Genomic DNA, 22,528 nt, shown 5'->3' with positions numbered 1-22,528 from the left:
CAAGGCAAACGCCCTACCGCTGTGCCACTGCTCTGGCCCCAAAAATAGCATTTTAAAGAAAATATGTGGATTTTAAATGAGTGATATATTAAAATGGTTCAGTTATATGCAAGCCAAAAATATGCAGTAGGACTAATACTTTGGTTAATTAGGGACTGGGAACATGAAGGTGACTGGCCTTCCTCACCTCTATCTCTTACACTGCAGTATTATAGAATATTGGCTAATAGGAGGCCTCTAAGTGTCTCTCTGAAGGAGGAGTTGTTCCATTGATAGTTTTCCAAAATATGGCACTTGAGATCCCTGCTTCTGTGTCATTGGAAAACTGACCTAGGCTGGGCCTTAGATCAGCACCAAAGGGGCTCTATTTTAGGATAATCAAAATATTTGATATTGGAGTCAGAGAACAGAAACATTTTCATGAGGATGAAGGTTGGAGTGAAGTCACAGAAGAAGTTGAGAATAAACTAGATACACATAAGAAAGATTTTAATTTTTTGTTTGATTTTGGGGCGCTCAGTGACGCTCAGGGAACAGAAATCGCTCCTGGCAAGCTTGGGGGACCACATGGGATGCTGGGGATCAAATCTGGGTCAGCCGTGTGTAAGGCAAACACCTTACCGACTGTGCTATGCTCCGGCCCAAAGAAAGGTTTTAATATTAAACCATAGTGTTCACATGTGGTATGTCAAGAATTATGAAAACTGGAAATTTCCTATAGTTAAAACTAACATTCTGATTAAAATGACATATTCAAGGTAAGCTAGTAAGAAATAGGAATGCCTATCTAGGCTGGAGCGATGATGCAGTTGTAGAGCATTTGCCTCGTATGAAACTGACTCAGGATGGATGTGGCTCAATCCTCTGGCGTCCCATGTGATCCACCAAGCCAGGAGTGATTTCTGTTGGCGTAGCTAGGAGGAATAACCCGAGCATCACTGGGTATGGCCCCCAAACAAAAACAAACAAGAAGGAATGCCTCGGGACCGGAGAGATAGCATGGAGGTAAGGTGTTTGCCTTTCATACAGTACAGTGGTTCAAATTCTGGCATCCCACATGGTCCCCTGTGCCTGCCAGGGGCGATTTCTGAGCGTAAAGCCAGGAGTAACCCCTGAGCGCTGCCAGGTGTGACCCAAAAACCAAAAAAAAACAAAAACAAAAACATAAGGAATGCCTCATCTAAACTAGACCAGCGCACCATTCAGTACTGTTATTGGTTGGCCCTAGTGATCAGTAATATAATGAATGAAGTCGACCATAGTGTCTTTTTACATTCACCTTGCTGACTCTGTTATACAGATGACAGTGTCCCAAAGTCCCCTACACTCAAAACTGCTTTAAAGTTGCCTCTGGAAGTAAAAATTCACTTTTCAGTCTTTGCACTTCTGCTCCACAATAGAACTATTGTTCTTATAATTTTTTTTTCAAATATTTAAGTGAAGTTTGTTTGTTCAATGAGATAAGCTCTAACTTTTCCTTCCTGACACAAGTCTATAACCTAAAATCTAGCAGGAGCTTGTTAGAGAAATGCAGTTGTATAAATGGAAAGCTTGCTAAAGCTAAATCAGGATAAGGGCATGTTGAAATAAAGGTCGTGCTGAGTGAGCCACAATAATGGTTTATCAACATGTTCAAAGGCAGTTAGCCCTTAAGAATGAATGATGATGTGTATATGTGGCTTTTACCAGGCTGTCTTCTAACTCTTAGGCCTTTTGTCTATTGTAGATAGCATACAATTAAGAGGCTATGGTGGTTTAAAACCCAGTTGTTGTTGTTGTTATTATTATTATTATTATTATTATTTTGGTTTTGGGCCACACCCTGTGATGCTCAGGAGTTACTCCTGGCTCTGCATTCAGAAATTACTCCTGGCTTGGGGGACTATATGGGACGCCAGGGGATCAAACTGTGGTCTGTCCTAGGTTAGCGCTTGCAAGGCAAATGCCCTATCGCCTGTGCCACTGCTCTGGCCCCCAAACCCAGTGATCTTAACAGTTTTACATTTTAAAAAATTGTTTTTTTTTTGTTTGTTTTGTTTTTAGGCCACACCCAGCAGTGCTCAAAGGTTACTCCTGGCTCTGCACTCAGAAATCACTCCTGGCAGGCTCGGGGAACCATTTGGGATGTTGATGATTGTACCTGGGTCCATCCAGGATCAGTCACATGCAAGGCAATCACCCTACCACTGTGCTACTACTCCAGCCCCTTCAGTTATAAATATTTATGGAATTTAGGGAGAGGGAACAAATTATACAACATATGCAAAACTTTAGATTAGGTGTTTTTATAGCTTTTATTTTGATGTAGTTTATTTCATTGGGAACTCGAGTAGAGCTCATAGAATGCTTTTGTATGTTCCTTCCATCAGCAGTGAATTTCAGGGCTCAGGGTCACTGAGAGATCAAGTACAATAGCTAGAGTACATGCCTTGCATGCAACTGACCCAGGTTTGATTCCAAGCACCACCAGGATTGATTCCAGTGGTCAGAGCCAGGAGCTACCCCTGAGCATAACTGGGTATGGCCCTGAAACAAAACAACAGCAAAATCAAGCAGGATGATTAGATTTTTACTTTTTATTTTATTTGGGGGGAGGGTGTATCACACCTGGCAGTGTTCAGGGATTACTCCTGGCTCTGTACTTAGAAATCACTTCTCACAGGCTCTGGGGACCATATGGGGTGCTGGAAATCGAACCACCGTCTGTCCTGGGTTGGCCGCATGCAAGGCAAATGCCCTACCACTGTGCTATCTCTCCAGCCCAATAATTAGATTTTTTTTTTTTTGGCCACACCTGGTGAACTCCTGGCTATACGCTCAGAAATTGCTCTTGCTTGGGGGTCCATATGGGATGCTAGGGGATTGAACTGCCGTCGTCCTAGCTAGTGCCGGCAAGGAAGATGCCTTACCACTCCACACCACCGCTCTGGCCCCAATAATTAGATTTTTTAAAAGATTTATTAAGGGTTTATATTGGAGTCCAAAGGGAGACAATAATATACTTTCAGAGGCATTGAAATTGAGTGAAAAATAGATGATGAAATTCTAGACATGAATGTAAGACAGAGCAAAACTTAGAGCAGTTAGGAGAATGCCAAGGAAGAAAAGAAGGCAATATATGCTTAAGAATTGTTTGGAAGGGGCCGGGCGGTGGCGCTAAAGGTAAGGTGCTTGCCTTACCTGCGCTAGCCTAGGACGGACCGCAGTTCGATCCCCCGGCATCCCATATGGTCCCCCAAGCCAGGAGCAACTTCTGAGCGCATAGCCAGGAGTAACCCCTGAGCGTCACCGGGTGTGGCCCAAAAACCAAAAAAAAAAAAAAAAAAAAAAGAATTGTTTGGAAGAGTGAGGTATTGTTTTTTTGTCTCAAGAAAAAGAATAGTCCATCATTATAACACTTCAGGGGCCAGATATGCTCATTTAAAGGAATGTCCTAGTCTTGTTTTTCCACTCATTTTTTTAAAATAAAAATAAACACTTCCTTTGGCTGGAGTGATAGCACAGTGGTAGGTGTTTGCCTTGCATGCACCTGATCTAGGACAGACCTTGATTCTATCTCCCAGCATCCCAAATGGTCCTTTGAGCCATGAGCTATTTCTGAGAGCATAGCCAGGAGTAACCCCTGAGCGTCACAGGGTGTGACCCCAAAAGCAAAACAAACAAACAAACAAAAAAAACCCCACACTTCCTATGTTCTGACATTGAGCTAGCCAGTGATGGCTAACTTTTTGAGTCCATGTACCCAAACTGCCGCACAAAACCAAAGAATTTCCTCAAAAGTGCCAGCACATCAACTAAGCCTAATAACAAGATTTTAGTATCTAAAAACTATGCGGCACACGCTGCATATCTTATAGCAGACCTTCTCAAGTGCCAGCTGCAAGACCTTTTTACATGCCACCGCTGGCACGCGTGCCATAGGTTTGCCATGCGGAGCTAGACCAATTAAATGCCATGGCTGTGGAACAGGGCCATAGATGGTCTTTGCATCCATGGAGCTAACAGATAAAAGGGCAGATTGATAATCAAAAAATACAGAACATGTCTTCTACATAATAATAAATTACATGCAGGCAAAGTACAGGCCACCCTGAGATTTTGTAATAAGTACTCCTATTTTATTTTTTATTTTATTTTATATTTTATTTATTTATTTTTATTTTATTTTATTTTTTATCTTATTTTATTTTATTGGGTTTTGGGCCACACCTGGTGATGCTCAGGGGTTACTCTGGCTGTCTGCTCAGAATTAGCTCCTGGCAGGCACAGGGGACCATATGGGACACCGGGATTCAAACCAACCACCTTTGGTCCTGGATCAGCTGCTTGCAAGGCAAACGCCACTGTGCTCTCTCTTCGGGCCCAAGTACTCCTATTTTAGATTAGGGTTTTAAGCGTAGTCTTTTTGAGTAAGTGACATTTAAAACCAAATCTGAGAGATGAGTAGGAAAATTCCCAGTGAGGCATGGGGGAAGTACATGTGTGAGGATTTTGGGTGGGAGGATCTAAAAGGAAACCAGAATCTCTAGAATACAGAGAGCATTTGGCCAGGTGGTAAGTGGACTCCAGTAATACCAGAGCTTGACAACCATTTTAAGAAAACATGAGATTCCATCCCATCTGAATCAGGACGCTGCAAAGGCCTTTAAGCATGGGGTTGAATGTTTTGATGATGAGTATGGCTATGGAGAAAGGGGATAAGGAAATCACGAAAGACTAGACATGGGTGTACAGAAGAGCTGGTGGTGGTTAGTGAAAAGTGTCATCTGAGAAAATGAAGATTGATAGTTGACTTCATCTTTCAGAAATAGAGGCCAAGCTTGACTAAGGATGGAGGGCCTCTTTGATAGTCTCTGACAGCTCAATGAGAAAAGATGGGGAAGGTAGAATAAGACAGAATTGACTCTGAAAAGAGCATCTACCTACAGCCAAGTGAATTTGATTAAATGGCTTTTCATTTTTTCTTTATGTATTATTAGACCGAAAATGAACTTGTGCAATTGAAGGTCAATGCTAACTGCAATTTAAACCCTTCAGAACTATTTTTGCTGCCCTTTACCCAGGGAAAGTCCCTTTTTTGAATAGTGGAAAACATGACCCTCTTCCCTGAGCACTGAATATTTAGTTTAAAGATTGAGGAAGATATATGGGGCAGGGATGGGAGGAGTTTGAGGTGTATTTTTTTTTAACTTTTGAATTGAAAATGCTTTCTCTACCAGTTGTATTTGTAACGGGAGATTTAATTTGATTTAAACTTGCAATTAATTAGAAGTGTCAGTTATGTATGTATGACCTTTCATGGCACTTTTCTTTCAATTTTTGTCTTTTAGCCTTTCATTGCCTTTTAGCTTTAACAGAAAGCATGTCAGTGAGATCTTCTTTCTGTCCTAAAAAGAAAGTGGGGTCAGTGTTTTATGTTTCTGAGGATGCAGTAGCCTCTATAGTCTTACTTGCTTGTGGGCTTGCTGAGTGGACAAAGGAAGGGCCCCGTACTCTCTTACCAGTGCTTTGATTTGGCCCCCTCCTGAGTGGTCAGTGTGCTATTGGCAGTGCCTAGGAATGTTTGAAATAAAAGAATTGTCCTGTAGTTTGATAACAAAATATAAAATTCTACATGGGCTATAATTGATATCACAAGTTATCTTTATCAGTTGACATCAGTTTTGAGGATGTTAACATTTTATGGTCCTTGATTTATGGAAACATTTGTTTATTAATTAGACACTAAATTTTTCATTTTACCTTTTATTCCAAAATATTGTTGAATTGTTTTCATGTTGGAATTAAAGAGAAGTAATACCTCTCTACTTAAAATCTGATTAGTAGCAGACATTTTGTTGGGTATTTTTGGGTAGGGGTATACCCAGCAGGGTTCAGGGTTTACTCTTGGCTTTTGTGCTCAGCAGCTACTCCTGGAAGGCTCAGGGGACCATATGGAATGACAGGGGTTGAACCTGGGTTGATCGTGTGCAAGGCAAACACTCTACTCACTGTGTTATCACTCTAGCCCCTGACAGCAGATTTTATTTTTTTTAAGAATTAGGATACATCTTTTGCTTTTATTTGTATTTTTGGGGGGGTCACATCCGGCAGCACTCAGGGGTTACTCCTGGTTCTACACTCAGAAATCGCTCCTGGCAGGCTCGGGGGACCATATGGGATGCCATGATTAGAACCACCAACCTTCTGCATGCAAGGCAAATGCCTTGCCTCCATGCTTTCTCTCTGGCCCCTTTATTATATTTTAAAAATGCTTTTGGTTTTGGGCCAGTGATGCTCTGAGGTTACTACTGGCTCTGCACTCCGGTTTCACTCCTGGTGGTGTTTGGGAGACCTGGGGATGCTAGGGATCAGATCTGGGTTAGCTGAGTGCAAGGCAAGCACCCCACCCTCTGTACTATCTTCTCTGGCCCCTCATTTTTATTTCTTCAGAGAATTTTTGATAAGCAGAGTTGGATTAAAGTAATTTCTTCATCTAACATGAATTTTCAAATGAAGTCTTAAAGTATATCAGTGTTAGAGAGGTAATGAGAACTTCTGAGTTATTTTCATGTTAAGTATCAATTTGACAACTTTGTTTTTTGGTTTTTGGGTCACACCCGGCAGCGCTCAGGGGTTATTCCTGGCTCTACATTCAGAAATCACCCCCGGCAGGCTTGGGGGACCATTTGGGATGCCGGGATTCAAACCACCGTCCTTCTGCATGCAAGGCAAAAGCCTTACCTTTATGCTATTTCTCTGGCCCTCAATTTGACATCTTGATTTTGGGGTGGAGGGTTGGTTTTGGGCCATGCCAGAGGATCTAACCAAAGTTCTTCCTGGATCAGCTGTGTGCAAAGCAAAGACCCTACTTCTGTGCTATCACTCTGGCCCCATCAATTTGACATCTTGATCTTTAGGATTTGTTGCCATTCTTTCATTGATGCATAGTGCCACCTGCTGTTTTTAGGAAGTAGATTTTATTTGTTTTGTTTTGTTTTGTTTTTTGTTTTTTGTTTTTCGGGCCACACCCGTTTGATGCTCAGGGGTTACTCCTGGCTAAGCGCTCAGAAATTGCCCCTGGCTTAGGGGGACCATATGGGACGCTGGGGGATCTAACCGGGGGATCTAACCATGGTCTTCCCTTGGCTAGTGCTTGCAAGACAGACACCTTACCTCTAGCGCCACCTCGCCGACCCTAGTAGATTTTATTTTGATTCACTAGGCAGAAAGACATTGTCTTTTTTCAATTTTTTTTCTTTATTTAAGCACCATAATTACATACATGATTGTAGTTGGGTTTCAGTCATAAAAGGAACATCCCCCTTCACCAGTGCAACATTCCCACTACCAGTGCCCCCAATTTGCCTCCTTCTACACCTCCTGTCTGTATTCGAGGCAGGCTTTTTACTTCTCTCACTCATTAGCATTGTCATGATAGTTAGTGTAGTCCTCTCTAACTAAACTCACCATTCTATCTGGTGAGTTTCACATCGAGAGCCAGTCCTTCCAGTCTCCATCTCTGCTGTCTCTAAGCATTATATTACAATAATGTCTTTTGTTTTTCTTAAAACTCATAGATAAGTGAAACTATTTTGTGTCTATTTCTCTCCCTCTGACTTAATTTACTCAGTATAATAGATTCCATGTACATCCATGTATAAGAAAATTTCATGACCTTATAGCTCCTGATAGCTACATAATATTCCATTGAAGATGCTGTTTTTTTTTTAACTGTAAAAACAAATGAAAAATAAAACACAGAAATATGGCTATTATGAAAGTTTGTGGTTTATTTTCTTGCCTTTTATGTTTTGTTTTATTTTGGGTTTTTGCCACACCTGGCAGCACTCAGGAGTTACTCCTAGCTCTGCGCTCAAAAATTGCTCCTGGCTTAGGGGACCATATGGAATGCCAGAGATTGAACCCAGGTTCATTCCGGGTCGTCCGTGTGCAAAGGAAACACCCTACTGCTATGCTATTGCTCTGGCCCCATATTTTCTTGCTTTATATTTAAAATTGTTTCTTAAAAATAGAAAACCTTATAAATCTTCAGTATTTAAAATTAAGATACAACACAAGATTTTACATTCCTTACATCTGTTTTTGTCTTCTTTTCCTGTTCATATATAACTTATCTTCTCAGACTAGCATATTTGCTGGCCCAAACAAGTTGTTGGTGCACATGGTTGGTTGGTTGGTTGGTTGGTTGGTTGGTTGGTTGGTTGGTTGGTTGGTTGATGAAGCCTTGCTTGGCTTATGTAGTATAAATCCACTGAGTACCTTTTCTGAAATCTTTCCTCTGGCCAGTCAGTGGTATCAACATAGCACAGGCATTGAGAGAGAACGATCTGGTCTATCAGCCTGGTCTTTTCCTCACCGGCTCCACAGCCTATAAATCTGCTCATCATCTCTTAGCATTGCATTACCTGAAGGACCAGGTAATAGCAACCATTTGGGAAAAGGGAGGGAGGATTGAAGAAATGAACACTTGACCTGTGTCTGACTTTACTTGATAGAAATGCTATTTTCATTTCTTTTTTATTTTATTTTATTTTGTTTTGTTTTGTTTTGTTTTTGGGTCACACCCAGCAGCGCTCAGGGGCTACTCCTGGTTCTACACTCAGAAATCGCCACCAGCAGGCTCAGGGAACCATATGGGATGCCGGGATTCAAACCACCGTCCTTCTGCATGCAAGGCAAACGCCTTACCTCCATGCTATCTCTCCGGCCCCTTCATTTCCTCTTTATTTCAAAGAAATCTTTGGTATTTATTATACACTCATCAAAGCTTCGAACTGGAAGAAACTTTAGCATTTTAGTCTCAAAGTTTAATCTGCACCTGCATCCACAGGCAAGGAATCTATTTAAATGGCAGCATTTGGTCCTTGTTTGTGGTTCTGAGGTCTGGACCTGGAGCTTCTGCAGTGCGATCTGTCTACCCAGCTTGCTCTCTGTAGCATGTCTTTTGAGAAGAAACCAAATCCCAATACTTATGTTCCATTAAATGACCTAATACATTATTTCTTATTATAATATCAATTCACCCTTCATGTAAGTTTGCAGGTACCTGGGAACTCCCAGTTGTAGAAAAGCCATACTCGATAAACCTATTTTACTCAAGTCTTGAATTTTAGATCCTTGGGTAATAATGTTAACAAGTTTCTCATTGCAACTTCAGGTGAACTTAGAACTTAAAGACAACTTTGTCTCTACAATATAAACTAGTCTATCTATTAAGTTACAGCCTGAAAATCTGGTGTTTCTATTTGTGGTTACAAAACATCAGGACTTAATTTATATATAAGGGTGCTGTGATAGTGCCAGAAATCTTTTTTCCTTTTTTATAAGCTGCTCATTGAATTTTAGAGTTGCAATCCTGACCTCTAGTGGAAACAGAAATAGGTCTTACTGGCAGCTTTGTAAAGTCATACTGTTTTTCTAGTTACTCTGCTTGACTTTTTTAGTGATCATAAAAGTGCTTACAACATATGGAGAAGGAAAGTAAAAAAATATTTTGACTATTGTATGGCAATATGTTCCTGTTAGAGGTATCACAGTAGCTGTGCTATATGCAGTAGCATAATCTGCCTGGATTCAAGAAGCAAGAAGAGGGTTGAGTGTATCACTTGGTCGTGCGTATATCCATCATATGTGTGACATGTGTGAGTCTTTGGTTAGTCACCAGCACTTCAAACGAGAGGGAGAATAGAGCCTCTCATATCTCGGTAGATGGAGTGTCAAAAAATTGTGACCATCTTGAATTCATCACAGATATCTAAACAAAGTCATGCTGATATTGTAAAAGAGATGGAAGTAGTTTAAATAGCCGGGGTTTCATTTTTGTTTGGCAGATATAAGTTCTGGCTTTATCATCTACTAACATCTACTAACAATCTTTGAGCCTGTTTCTACCTCTAAAATGGTAGCATTAATGCCATAGAGTTGTTATGAGGATTAAATTTAAAAAAAATCTAAAATACCAGGTTACTAGACAATAATTACATGAGCTTAATGATAGTGAGCAATCACTGATGACTTAGAAGTGCTGATTGATTATTGAACATTCATTTCCTCTGTCATTCTGCTTAGTCTGCCCCAGTTCACTGCACTGAATCAGAAAGGCCACACTAGTCTCCATCAGAATGAGCTGCTGTTCCTTGGTCAGCCTGGTCAGTGGTCAGCAACCTGCGACTTGCGAGCCACATGTAGCTCTTTACACTTTTAATTTGGCTCTTCTGTGTGCCGGGCGGCCGCTCCAGGACTCAGGACTCTGCTTCTAGCCTCTGTCAGTGCTCTCAAAATAAATTTCAATCGTGGTTTTGGCGAGATTTGGCTCAGTTGGAAAAAAAGGTTGCCAATCACTGAGCATGGTGGTTGGGGTTCACATTTTCACATACTTTCCATCTTGTGTGACTCTCGAAGGCCCTGGGTTCCATATACATCCAACTTTATGGCCCTTAGATCTTTAGCATTTGTTCTCCATGCTGGCAGCATTATTTCTGACATCTCTGCTCCCTTCAAGTCCATGTTGCTTGGTCAATAGAGCCAGAAGGTTCTGTTTTTGTGTCATTGCACTTCTGATAGCTTTTCTTCGTGAAGCGTTGTGGGCATTCCGTTATTGTCCTGCCCAGAAACACTCTACCCTCACTTTGGAGCAGTTATTTAATGTGGGACAATTACTTGTAGATGTTTTTTTAAAGTGAAGATGTGGTCAAGCTATGGCTGGATTTGGAAATAGAGCATCACAGTCAGTTTAGGAACCCCTCCTTCACCCCAGGGTTGGTTTACAGAGGAGGTGCCAACTCTCCTTACACTGTGTCTGATTCTGCATAAGTAGTCAAGCTACTTTTTTGTGGGTGTTTTCAAATGAGATACAGATAAAAAAAAATTGGGTTTTTGTAGAAGGCCCCCCTACTTTTTACATTCTTTTCATTCTCAAAAAGTTTCTGCTCAACTAGCAACAAACAGCTCAATAAACACCCAGATAATGACTTTAACGACCTCATGTGAGAGAGAATAATTTTCACAAATGTTCTTTCAGTAAAGTAATTTTAAATAGTTCCATTAGCCATAATTTTGGGGAACACGTGAAATATCAAGGAAGGGGTCAATCATGAGCAGTATCTCCTACAGTATTGAGAGGAAAAGGACTTCTTGAGTGCATTTACTAAAAAAATCACCATTGGGATTAGAGCACTAGCACAGTGAGGAGAGCATTTGCCTTGCACAAGTTAGCATCGGTTCAACACCCAGCAATACAAATGGTCCCCTGAGCACTGTTAGCAGTGATCCCAAAGCACAGAGCCAGGAATAAGTCCTAAGCATGCCAGATGTGATTCCCTCCCAAATATAATTAATTAATTTAATTAATTTTGCATGGAGGAAAAGAGAAAATAAAAAGCTTTCTTTTTCTGAGTTTAGATTGGGGGGGGGCTACTCAGAGAAAGAAGCCAACCTATTTCAAATTTTCATATTGCATTATTTTCTACTTTCACATCACTGCCCTTTTGATAAGGAGTTTGACTTTCTAAAACCCTAGATCCAAGTAGATAATCCACAAATAGATGGAAAAAAAAACAGTTTGTTTTGGACTAGGTACATGACTCCCTGGGAGAACATGTGCCACACTCAAGAGTGTTGCAGCCTGAGTTCAACCGCTAAAGCTGCCTCAAGACAGATACAGTAAAGATGATAGTTTTGACTGCCACTGCCATATAGGCTATGCAGACAGCCCAGCTTCTCTGCTTTATGACTAATCTCTAAGGATACCAAGCTGACAAAAAATTCCAGGGACATCCATTTTCAGGCTGAGAACTCAAGGGTCTTTTAGGAATGGGGGCAACAGACCCACCCCATACTGCCAGGTGCTCCAACAGCTACACCCATGTCCCACAATCTCAGCCCTGTAAACAAAGGCCTATATTTAAAGCGTTGCCACTTGGAAGAGATGTAAGTCAAGCTGCTGAAATCCATCATCCCACTGTTGTAGATGCTGGAATTTCTTGAGTGTATTACTACTGCATGTGAGGCTTTGCAGCACTCCCAAATTTCATAGTACTGACAGCCTATTAGGAATATATCAGATTAGATGGGAATTTAGTATAGAAGTCAAGTAAGCTCATTAAAGAAATAACAGTAACCCAAAAGGCTAAACTAGCAACTAACAGCTCAGTGAACGCACAGACATGATTTTAATGGCCTCATTATGAGAGAGAATAATTTTTACAAATTTTCTTTTCAATAAAGTAATTGTTAGTAATTTCATTAACCATTTTGTTGTAAACAGGCAATATAAAATAAATATTTTGTGCCTGCTCAAGGGACAGGCTTTGAGTTTGGTGGGTAGGAAACAGGACAGTGGCGGAGGGAAGGTCACACTAGTGGTAGGATTGCTGTGGAAACATTGAATACCCGAAACAACTGTATCATGAATAACCTTAAGTTGTCAACCACTGTGTTTAAATAAAGTTTAAAAAAGCTGATAGTTTCATGTAATTGTGTGATAGCAAATAGAATAAAGTTTGAGTAAATCTCTCAGAGAAGGGCGATGGTAAAGCTTTAAATATCATATTTTGATTTATATTGCATAAGAAAATGAAAGTCCCACTTATCATGTTCTTGTCATTATTGCATTAGTAATCAAGTCAGTATTAGGTTAGCAAAATAAAATCAATTTAATAAAGAGATGTGAATAATTCACCACTTTAAATTCTCAAGAAAAATAGATGAGACTTGGTGTATTTCTCCTGTGTTTAGGGGCACCCAATATATGGAGTGGCTTCCCATGACAAGTGAGGGATGACTCATTTATACTCAGAGTGAAAGATGTCTGTCCCAAATGGACAAGTTTACCCCTAAGCTCACACATGAGACCCTCTCAAACAGCTTTTTCTAGGTCCTATGGGGGAAAGAGAGATTCTTCAGCTGAAGAAAGGACAAAGCACTGTGACAAGGATAAGAGCTTCTTTGCAAAAGTGTCCTGGGGACAGATACTCCCAAAGCCCACAGTGACACCATGCACCCCAAGTTTTCTGTAGTGCAGAGACATGGATTGTCAAGGACCTCTTCTCAACATGTGGGAAATCCCTCTGGCCCTTTTAGACAATATGATCCCATACAAGCATTCAAGGACTTTATTTTTCATTTTATTTATTTACTTTTGGACCACACCAAACTCAAGGCTTACTCTTGGTTCCGTATTCAAGAATCACTCCTAGGACCAGTCCATGATAGGAAGCTAGCAAAAAAAAAAAGAGTGGAGAGTTCAGTTAAAGTAGAGAAGGGTCTAATATGACAGGGATATTCATGATACCCCTGCATTTTCAGTAGTACAAACCACAATGACAAAAAAAGAAAAAAGAGGAGAGAGAGAGAGAGAGGAGGGAGGAATGGGGGTGGGGGAGGGGGAGGGGGAGGGGGAAGGGGAGAGGCAGAGGAGAGGAAAGAAGAGAAGAGAGGGGAGGGGAGGGAAGAGGAGGGGAGAGGAAAGGAGAGGAGAGAGGAGAGGAGAGGAAAGGAGAGGAGAGAGGAGAGAAGAAAAAATATGAGGAGAGGAGAGGAGGAGAGAAGAGAGAAGAAAAAATATGTCTGGCAGGCCAAGGGTGGGTGGGAGCGAAGAGGGCATCAGGGTTCTGGTGAAAGGTTACATACTCCATGACTTTAAGTCAATCATGAACAACTTTATCTATGGGAAAAATTGTTATTATGAACAACCTTGTAACTAAGGTGTTTAAATAAAAAACATAATATATATAAAAAATCAATCACACCAAGCAGTGCTAGGGGATCATGTGGGATGTGGGGGGAATCTAATCTAGCTACAGCACATGTAAGGCAAGCAATCTCCCCACTGTACTCTGGACCAGAATTCTATTAAAATTATCTGGAAGTCCTGAGGAAATTGTTCATAACAGTGATAATGTGTCACTATCAACTTTGAACTTCTGTTTCTTTGTTTCAGGGTCTGAACATAATCTTTCATGTTGCCTTGGCTCTCCTAAAGGTAAGTCTTGTTTCTGTTTTTAAAATATCAAACTTACCTCTCTGCTTTTGGAACTAAGCAACTTGTCAAATTAAGTTTAATTGAATTTTTATGTTTTGGGCCCTCACCCAACTGTGCTCAGGGCCTATTTCTGGCTCTGTGCTCAAGGATCACTCTGGAAAGGCACAAAAGCCCACATGTGGAACTGGGGATCGAACCCAGGTTGGCAACATGCAAGGTGATCACCTTACCTGCTGTACTATCTTTCTGGTGTAATTCAATTTTATTCTTGTTCTTTCTTTCTTTCTTTCTTTCTTTCTTTCTTTCTTTCTTTCTTTCTTTCTTTCTTTCTTTCTTTCTTTCTTTCTTTCTTTCTTTCTTTCTTTCTTTCTTTCTTTCTTTCCTTCCTTCCTTCCTTCCTTCCTTCCTTCCTTCCTTCCTTCCTTCCTTCCCTTCCTTTCATCCTTCCTTCCTTCCTTCCTTCCTTCCTTCCTTCCTTCCTTCCTTCCTTCCTTCCTTCCTTCCTTCCTTCCCTCCCTCCCTTCGTTTCATCCTTCCTTCCTTCCTTTCATCCTTCCTTCCTTCCTTTCATCCTTCCTTCCTTCCTTTCATCCTTCCTTCCTTCCTTCCTTCCTTCCTTCCTTCCTTCCTTCCTTCCTTCCTTCCTTCCTTCCTTCCTTCCTTCCTTCCTTCCTTCCTTCCTTCCTTCCTTCCTTCCGGCCACACACCAGGGGTTACTCCTGGCTCTGCGCACAGAAATCATTCCTGGCTTGGGACCATATGGGATGCGGGGATGGAACCAGGTCTGTCCTGGTCAGTTGCATGCGAGGCAAATGCCCTACCACTGTGCTATCACTTCACCCTCTTAATTCAATTTTTTTTTTGGGGGGGGGTCCCACCCGGCAGCACTCAGGGTTTACTCCTGCCTTTATACTCAGAAATCGCTCCTGGCAGGCTCAGGGGACCATATGGGATGCTGGGATTCGAACCAATATCCTTCTGCATGCAAGGCAAACACCTTACCTCCATGCTATCTCTCAGGCCCCCAATTCAATTTTTTTTCCTAATTCAATTTTTTTAAAGACCAAGGCTTCTCTTAGGAGCTCTGATTCTTCCTGTTCCCATGCTTGAGGCATATTTATAACTTTTGTCATTGCTTTTCTTATAATCAATTTAATCTTGCCAGTGTAGCACACCTTCTAGTTATATATAAAGATTTTTAACATTTATGAATTAGATGATATGTGAAAAAATGGAGCCTGTTTTCTGTCAAAATGATACCATCTATTTTTCTCAAATATTTAGTAAGATAATAACATCCCTGGAGGTACCTAAATATGCTATTGAATTATTAGAAAGCTTCTATAATCTACTACTGACTAAAAAAGAAACATGCATTTCAATTTTGTGTGCTTTCTCCAATCACAAGAAATTTGTAAGACACTTTAGTATTCAATTATAATTACCTCATTGGATTTTTCTATCAACATATCAGTGCAGCTTTAGCAGAATAGTAACAGAAAGACATTATTAGCTGCAGAGTTAGGGGAAGTTACTTGGTCTGTTTTGTCTGTAAAAATGCCATCCTACTATTGATGGGGCGATCACTTTGTCAAACAAAGGTATGGGCTCCCCTCCCCTTTTGGTCGGGGTTGTTCAAATGACAGCTCTCCCATTCTTCTTTCAGCTCTAGCATATGACCTTAGCAAATTAATCAATGTGTTTACTCTGTGTATTGTATTAATAATAGAAGCTAATCTGTGGAATTGTTAGGATATAAAAGTGTTTGCCATAGTGTGTAGAAAATTGTACTGCTAAAAAGTACTAGCTGCCATTGTTGTGGCTCCACTTCATGATTTGTTTCTAAATTCCCCAACTCCAATTCTTCAGTTTTTCCAATAATATGATATCTTGATAATGTTGGGAGCCTCTACTTGACCCCCTGAATGAGACATGGGTGAAAATAGGTTGGATATGGGAGGAATTCTGTACTGCTGGATCTTTCCTTTGAGTAAGTTAATCAGAAAGGGAAATAACTTTAGGAAAAATGTACTTATTTTGATTTATAGTAGCACAAATATTAATGTTTCATGAATGTTAATATGAATATATTATGTTCATATTATATGAATATATTATATTACATATATGCATGTGATATATATGAATATATTTTGCTCATTGTGTTCTAATATGTTAATGTTCATGTTCATTTATATTAATTACCATATTACTATACTGTACTCTCCATCACCATGAGTACCAGTAACCCTCTACAATTGTCCCTAAGTTCCTTCTTGTCATGCCCCAACCTGGCAGAATCTCCGGGCTTGTTTTTATTGGCCACTGCCTTTGTTTCTTCTATATACACCATAAATGAGAACATCAATGAGAAAATCATGACCGAATGCAGTCATGGGTCGTGGCTTTCTTCTCTCTCTCTCTCTCTCTCTCTCTCTCTCTCTCTCTCTCTCTCTCTCTCTCTCTCTCTCTCTCTCTCCCTCTCTCTCCCCCCCTCTCTTCCTTCTTTTTCTTTCTCCCCTTTCTTCCTCCCTTCCTGCTTGCCTTCCCTCCCTCCCTCCCTCCCTCCCTCCCTCCCTCCCTCCCTCCCCCCCTCCCTCCCCCTCCCTCCCTCCCTCCCTCCCTCCCTTCTTTCTTTCTTTCTTTCTTTCTTTCTTTCTTTCTTTCTTTCTTTCTTTCTTTCTTTCTTTCTTTCTTTCTTTCTTTCTTTCTTTCTTTCTTTCTTTCTTTCTTTCTTTCTTTTATTCCTCCCTCCCTCCCTCCCTCCCTCCCTTCCTTCCTTCCTTCCTTCCTTCCTTCCTTCCTTCCTTCCTTCCTTCCTTCCTTCCTTCCTTCCTTCCTTCCTTCCTTCCTTCCTTCCTTTCTGTTTTTGGGTCACTCTGGGCAGTGTTCAGGGGTTACTCCTGGCACTGCGCACAGAAATTGCTCCTGGCAGGCTCGGGAGATCATATGGGATACCGGGATTCGAACCACTTGCCATCCTGGATCAGCTTCATGCAGGCAAACACCCTTCCACTGTGTTATCTCTTCGGGCCCTGAAAGCGACATTTCTTGAGTGCTTACTATACGGTGTTCATTACTGTGCTCATTAGCTGGCAAGAAGTGTCCAGGTGCTATTTACAGGAGAACCATAGATAGTATTTACAGGAGAAAAACCATCTAATTTGCTCCCACCCAATAGCCTGCTCCCTCTCCCACACTGATAATTAAGGAAGCCAAGACCTGATTGTTTCATTAATTTTTTTTCTTATAACAACAAAATGTTCAGATGAGGCTGGAGCGATAGTATAGAAGTTAGGCATTTGCCTTGCTTGCAACCAAGTTGTGTTTGATCTGTTATGGTCCCCAAACAGTACCAGGAATAATTTCTGAGTACAGAGACAGTAGCAAGCCCTAAGCATCGCCAGGTGTGGCCTAACAATAAATAAAAACTAAAAATCAGATATCATACATGTAGATCAGGGGTCTCAAACTCAATTTACCTGGGGGCCCAGGAGGCAAAGTCAGGGTAAGGCAGGGCCGCATAAGGGATTTCACAAAAAAAAAAAAGTCCTCAAACATCATTAACAGTTTTAGTTATTTCTTCTGAACATGAATAGAACATTGAGTGAAGATCATGAACAGTTCTTCTGAACATGGCATCTTTTGCCTATTCCTAGCTGCCAGAGACTTGACAGCACTTCTTCTCACAAATCTGAACCACATTTGGCTTTAGAGAGGAAGCAGTTGAGACTCTCAGTATGGCTTGAAGATGATCATCATTAAGTCTAGACCTGTACTTTGACTTATTGAAGTTCAATGTGGAGAATAACTTTTCACACAAATATGTGCTCCCAAAAAGGCACATAGTGCGCTTGAACATTCAGGAAAGCTCAGGGAAGCTGGGGGGCAATTCTCAAAAATTGCCCATGCATGTCTGCTTTTCCACTAATCTCCCTGAATGTGGCTTTGAGATCAGAGTTGCGTTGCAGGTCAGTGAGCTCCATTTGAAGCACAGGAGGGGCATCTTGCACATCAAAGGAAAAGGGGTCCACAAAAATTTGGAAAGTGGCTCTGTGCTTTTTGAAGTCTGCAAATCTGTGATCAAATTCTTTCTCTAGCTTAAAAATAGCATCAGGGGCCGGGCAGTGGTGCTAGAGGTAAGGTGCCTGCCTTGCCTGTGCTAGCCTAGGACGGACCGCGGTTCGATCCCCCGGCGTCCCATATGGTCCCCCAAGCCAGGAGCGACTTCTGAGCGCATAGCCAGGAGTAACCCCTGAGCGTCACCGGGTGTGGCTCAAAAACCAAAAAAAAAAAAAAAAATAGCATCAACATATTTCTCACCACTGAATGGTATGCCTGCATCCACAAGTTTCTTGAATGCTGGGAAATGGCAAAGGTTTGTCTGAGAGAGCTGAGATTTCCATAACACAAGTTTTGTGGAGAATGCTCTGACGTTGTCATAGGCAGCACTGATAAGCTGCCCCGGGCCTTGTAACATCTTGTTTAGTACATTCAGCTTATGTGTGATGTCAACAAGAAAAGCTAAGTCCATGAGCCATTTGTGATCACTCAACTCAGAAACAGCATTCCCATTCTTCTCCATGAAGGCTTTCACTTCTCTCAACTCAAAAAATCTTTTCAGGACATTTCCCCTGCTGAGCCAATGTACCTCGGTGAAATAGAGCACATCTCCATATTCTGACTCCATTTTCTCTAAAAAAGCACGGAACCTCCTGTACTTTAAGCCCCTGAATCTGATTTGGTTGATGCATTTCACAACAGATATCACATTGTCACACGGCAGGCATTTACTGCAAAGGGCCTGCTGATGGATAGTGCAGTGAAGAGCAATGGCCTTCTCTACACCCTCCTCTTCAAGTTTTTTTTTTGAACAAGTGCCACCAGTCCATTTTTCCTCCCTGTCATCGATGGCAATCCATCAGTTATTATTCCAACAAACCTCTTCAATGGCAAACCTGCATTCTCAATGGCATCACACAGATGCCAAAATATCTCATTAGCAGTGGTCTGGCCATGCATTGAAATTATTGTGAGCAGCTGCTCTGTCAATTTAAAATTGCAATCAATACCACAGACATAAATTGTGAGCTGCGTAGTGTCTGTTATATCTGTGCCCTCGTCAAGAGCAACTGAGTATGCATCAAAACATTTGACTTTCTCATACAGTTGATGATAAATGTCACTTAACATGTCAGAAATGTGCTCTGCCACAGTGTTGGCAGAAAGGCTGATTTTGCTAAATCTTTCTTTTCTGGACAGATAATACTTGCAGCCTGTAACATGCATTTTTTTGACAAACTCTCCTGTGAATGGTTCCCCTGCCTTAGCAATCATCTCACTAACCATGTAACTAGCTTCGACTGATGCAACATTCTCTTCAGTTGGCTTTCTTGAAGAAATCTTGTTGCCTCATTAGACATGCTTTAAGACTGGCAACCCGCTTGGCTCTCTCATTTTCTTGATATTTTGCACATTCCTCAGCATGTTTAGTTGAATAATGGCGTTTCAAGTTGTATTCCTTGTGCACTGCAACTTTCTCTGAGCAAATAAGACATGTGGGGATATCCCTGTGCTCAACAAAGAAATACTGTGTCTCCCACTTTTCCTGAAATTGTCTGTGCTCGTCATCAATCTTTCTCTTCACTGCAGGCTTTGATGAAGTCATGATGAAGGTCTGACAAAATCTAATTCTGTAATAAACTTCTCTCCCTTAGGCCTCCGATAATGCAAGGGACAGCGGGCAGGAACAGCAGAAATGACGTCTGCGCTAGGTGCAAAGTATTCGCGTTTTTCGCTTACCAAATATTCGCAATAAAAAATTGCATTAGAAAGAAAAAAATCACAAAAAACCCCATTAAACATTTGCATACCCCGAATGGAACTGCTCGGGGTATATGAATATTTAATGCGATATTTTTCTTACTAATGCGATTTTTATTGCGATTATTTGGTAAGTGAATAATCGCGAATACTGCGATATTTGAAGGCTGGCCGCGGGCCACAAAATGTATGGAGGGCCACAAACGGCCCGCGGGCCGTGCGTTTGAGACCACTGATGTAGGTGAATATATCCTCAGTTTGGTTTAACCACCTGTTCTTGGAATAGCAGCTGTTTGGGGCTTAACAGTATTCTGCTGAGGAACTAGAAAAACTTTGGTGAAGGAATTATATATTATAGGAGACAGCATCAGATCGTTCAGAATGCTGGCAGTGCCCATGGATCGGGTAGATAGACTTCTCCAGGGCGAATTCATTTATTGCATATACCATTCTTCAGTCATAGCATAATAGACAGGATTGGGCAGAAACCTGAGTCATAATTTTTTTCTTTGTTTTTTTGTTTGTTTGTTTGTTTTTTGTTTTTTGTTTTTTGGGCCAGACCCGGTGATGATCAGGGGTTACTCCTGGCTATGCGCTCAGAAATCTCTCCTGCCTTGGGGAACCATATGGGACTGAATGCTAGTATGGGGGATTGAACTGCAGTCCGTCTTAGTTTAGCATGTGCAGGGCAGATGCCCTACCGCTGTGCCTACTTACCGCTCTGGCCCCTCTTTGTTTTTTTTTATGTACAACAGCTTTCACCAGTGGGTATTTCCTACCACCACTATCAGCAGTTTCCTTCTCACCCTTTCTGATAAACTCTTCTTTCCCATCCACTCTCCCTTTCCCACATGCTTCATATTCTTTTTCCTTCTTATTTTCTCTCTTTGACATTGTGGTTTGTACTACTTTTAATAAAGAGCTACCACGTATGTCACTTTATCTCCTTCCAGCACCACTTTTTGTCCAGACTGACTAGTTCCAACTATCACTTTCTTTCTTTTTTTTTTTTTTTGGTTTTTCAGGCCACATCAGTTTGATGCTCAGGGGTTACTCCTGGCTAATCACTCAGAAATTGCCCATGGCTTGGGGGGACCATATGGGACGCCAGGGGATCGAACTGTGGTCAAGATCTTTCCTTGGCTAGCGCTTGCAAGGCAGACACCTTACCTCTAGTGCCACCCCGCCACCCCAACTATCACTTTCATAGTAGACCCTTCTCTACTCTAGCTGCACTCTCCACTCTTTGTGACAAGCTTCCTACCATGGGCTGGTCCTCCTACTCCTCATTTCTATTCTGAGTCAGAATCTATCTCAGCCATAGCATGTTGGAAGAGAGCAATTTTGGCCATAGTAGGTTCTTTTGTCTCAGGCTGTGGTTAAAAGTGAATGATAGTTTATTTCTCTCTCCTTCCCCAATGGGCTTAGGTGACCTTTTGCTCTCAGCTGTCCTTTCACCAGTTAGGGCGTTGAGCAATGTTACTAAGGATCAGAAACAGTGTCTCCTGATCCTTCGGGGACTCTCCCTTACTTGCTTATCTCTGATTCCTTTTAACTTAGTTTCCCTCTGATTCAGACTAGAACTATAGAAAACTCAAGAACTTCTTTCCTTTTTTATTTCTCACAGTTATGTGGAAGTGGTATTGACTTTTTTGTTTTTATTATTATTATCATCATTATTATTTTGTATTTTTTTGGAGAGGCATACATGGGGCTACTTGGGCTTACTGTTGTCTGTGCACTCAGAAATCACTCCTGGAAGGCTCAGAACTATATAGATTGCAGGGGTTTGAAACCAGGTTGGCTGCATACAAGGCAAATGCCTTACTGTGGCTCCAGTGTGAGGCTTTATTATTCTTAAAGAAGGGTCTTTGTATTTTTATAATGTATTTGCTTAATGTTGGCATTGCTCTCCACTTACTCACATGTCCCTGCCTTTTCCTTTGAATTAAGAAGAATTTTACATTACCTGAGAACTAGAAAGTACAGGTAGTACTGGCCTGCCTTTTCTTTCCTTGTCACTGTGGCTCTGACCTATATTTTGGCCCATCTTCTTGCCTGTTTTTAAGCCCCCTTTCTTGACCCTACTTCCCCTATAGCAGTAGCCAGAACTTCAGGCCTCATTTTTTTTATTTTTGCTGCATCTTCTTTGCAGAATTCTTCCAGGACTTCCATAGAATTGTGAACTTCGTTTCCCTCCACAACTTGGTCCCCGGTTGCTGTGGTGACTGGAAGGAAGCTCTCAGGAGGCAGTGTTCTTCATCATGTGTATCTTTGCTTTCTTTCCTCATCAGGGCTGGAGTAACCTCCCCAGACCCCTGCACACAGTCTCTATCCTCTTTATTGACCATGTCATGGTATAATCTTCTGCATGTTACTCACCCATTTGCTCTCTATCCTCTAAAACTCTCCCAGAACCCATGAACTACATTGCATAATCATAATGTGGCTTCATTTTTGCTCATTCAGCTAAATACTTTTGTGCACCAATTATTATTCTAGCTCTAGGCTTAATGATGAGAATATACAGCAGAAATATATCTTGGCTTGTTTAATGTCTTGACAGTCCCACTGATACAATGAGTAAATAAATCTAAATCTTCCTCTCACCTCTTCCTCAAAAAACAAAAAGCTGCATACTATTAGTTATGAAAGTATCAATATTTCCATCTTATCACCTTATTGTGAGTTCCTAGAGCAAGAACTTAAATGAATTCATTA

At 41.2% G+C, this 22,528-nt stretch overlaps 1 protein-coding gene across 1 annotated transcript in view; it reads left to right on the top strand.

Annotated features, from left to right (window-relative positions):
• Positions 1 to 22,528, top strand: part of RABGAP1L (RAB GTPase activating protein 1 like) — a 369,153-nt gene that overhangs the window by 250,686 nt on the left and 95,939 nt on the right. The window contains exon 17 of the mRNA XM_049776425.1: positions 13,943 to 13,984. Coding sequence (XP_049632382.1) covers positions 13,943 to 13,984 — 42 coding nt within the window. The remainder of the gene's footprint in view (positions 1 to 13,942; positions 13,985 to 22,528) is intronic.

Source organism: Suncus etruscus, chromosome 7 (genome assembly GCF_024139225.1).
Source record: "Suncus etruscus isolate mSunEtr1 chromosome 7, mSunEtr1.pri.cur, whole genome shotgun sequence".
NCBI classification, from domain to species: Eukaryota; Metazoa; Chordata; class Mammalia; order Eulipotyphla; family Soricidae; genus Suncus; species Suncus etruscus.
This window is presented reverse-complemented; position numbering and strand designations above follow the sequence as displayed.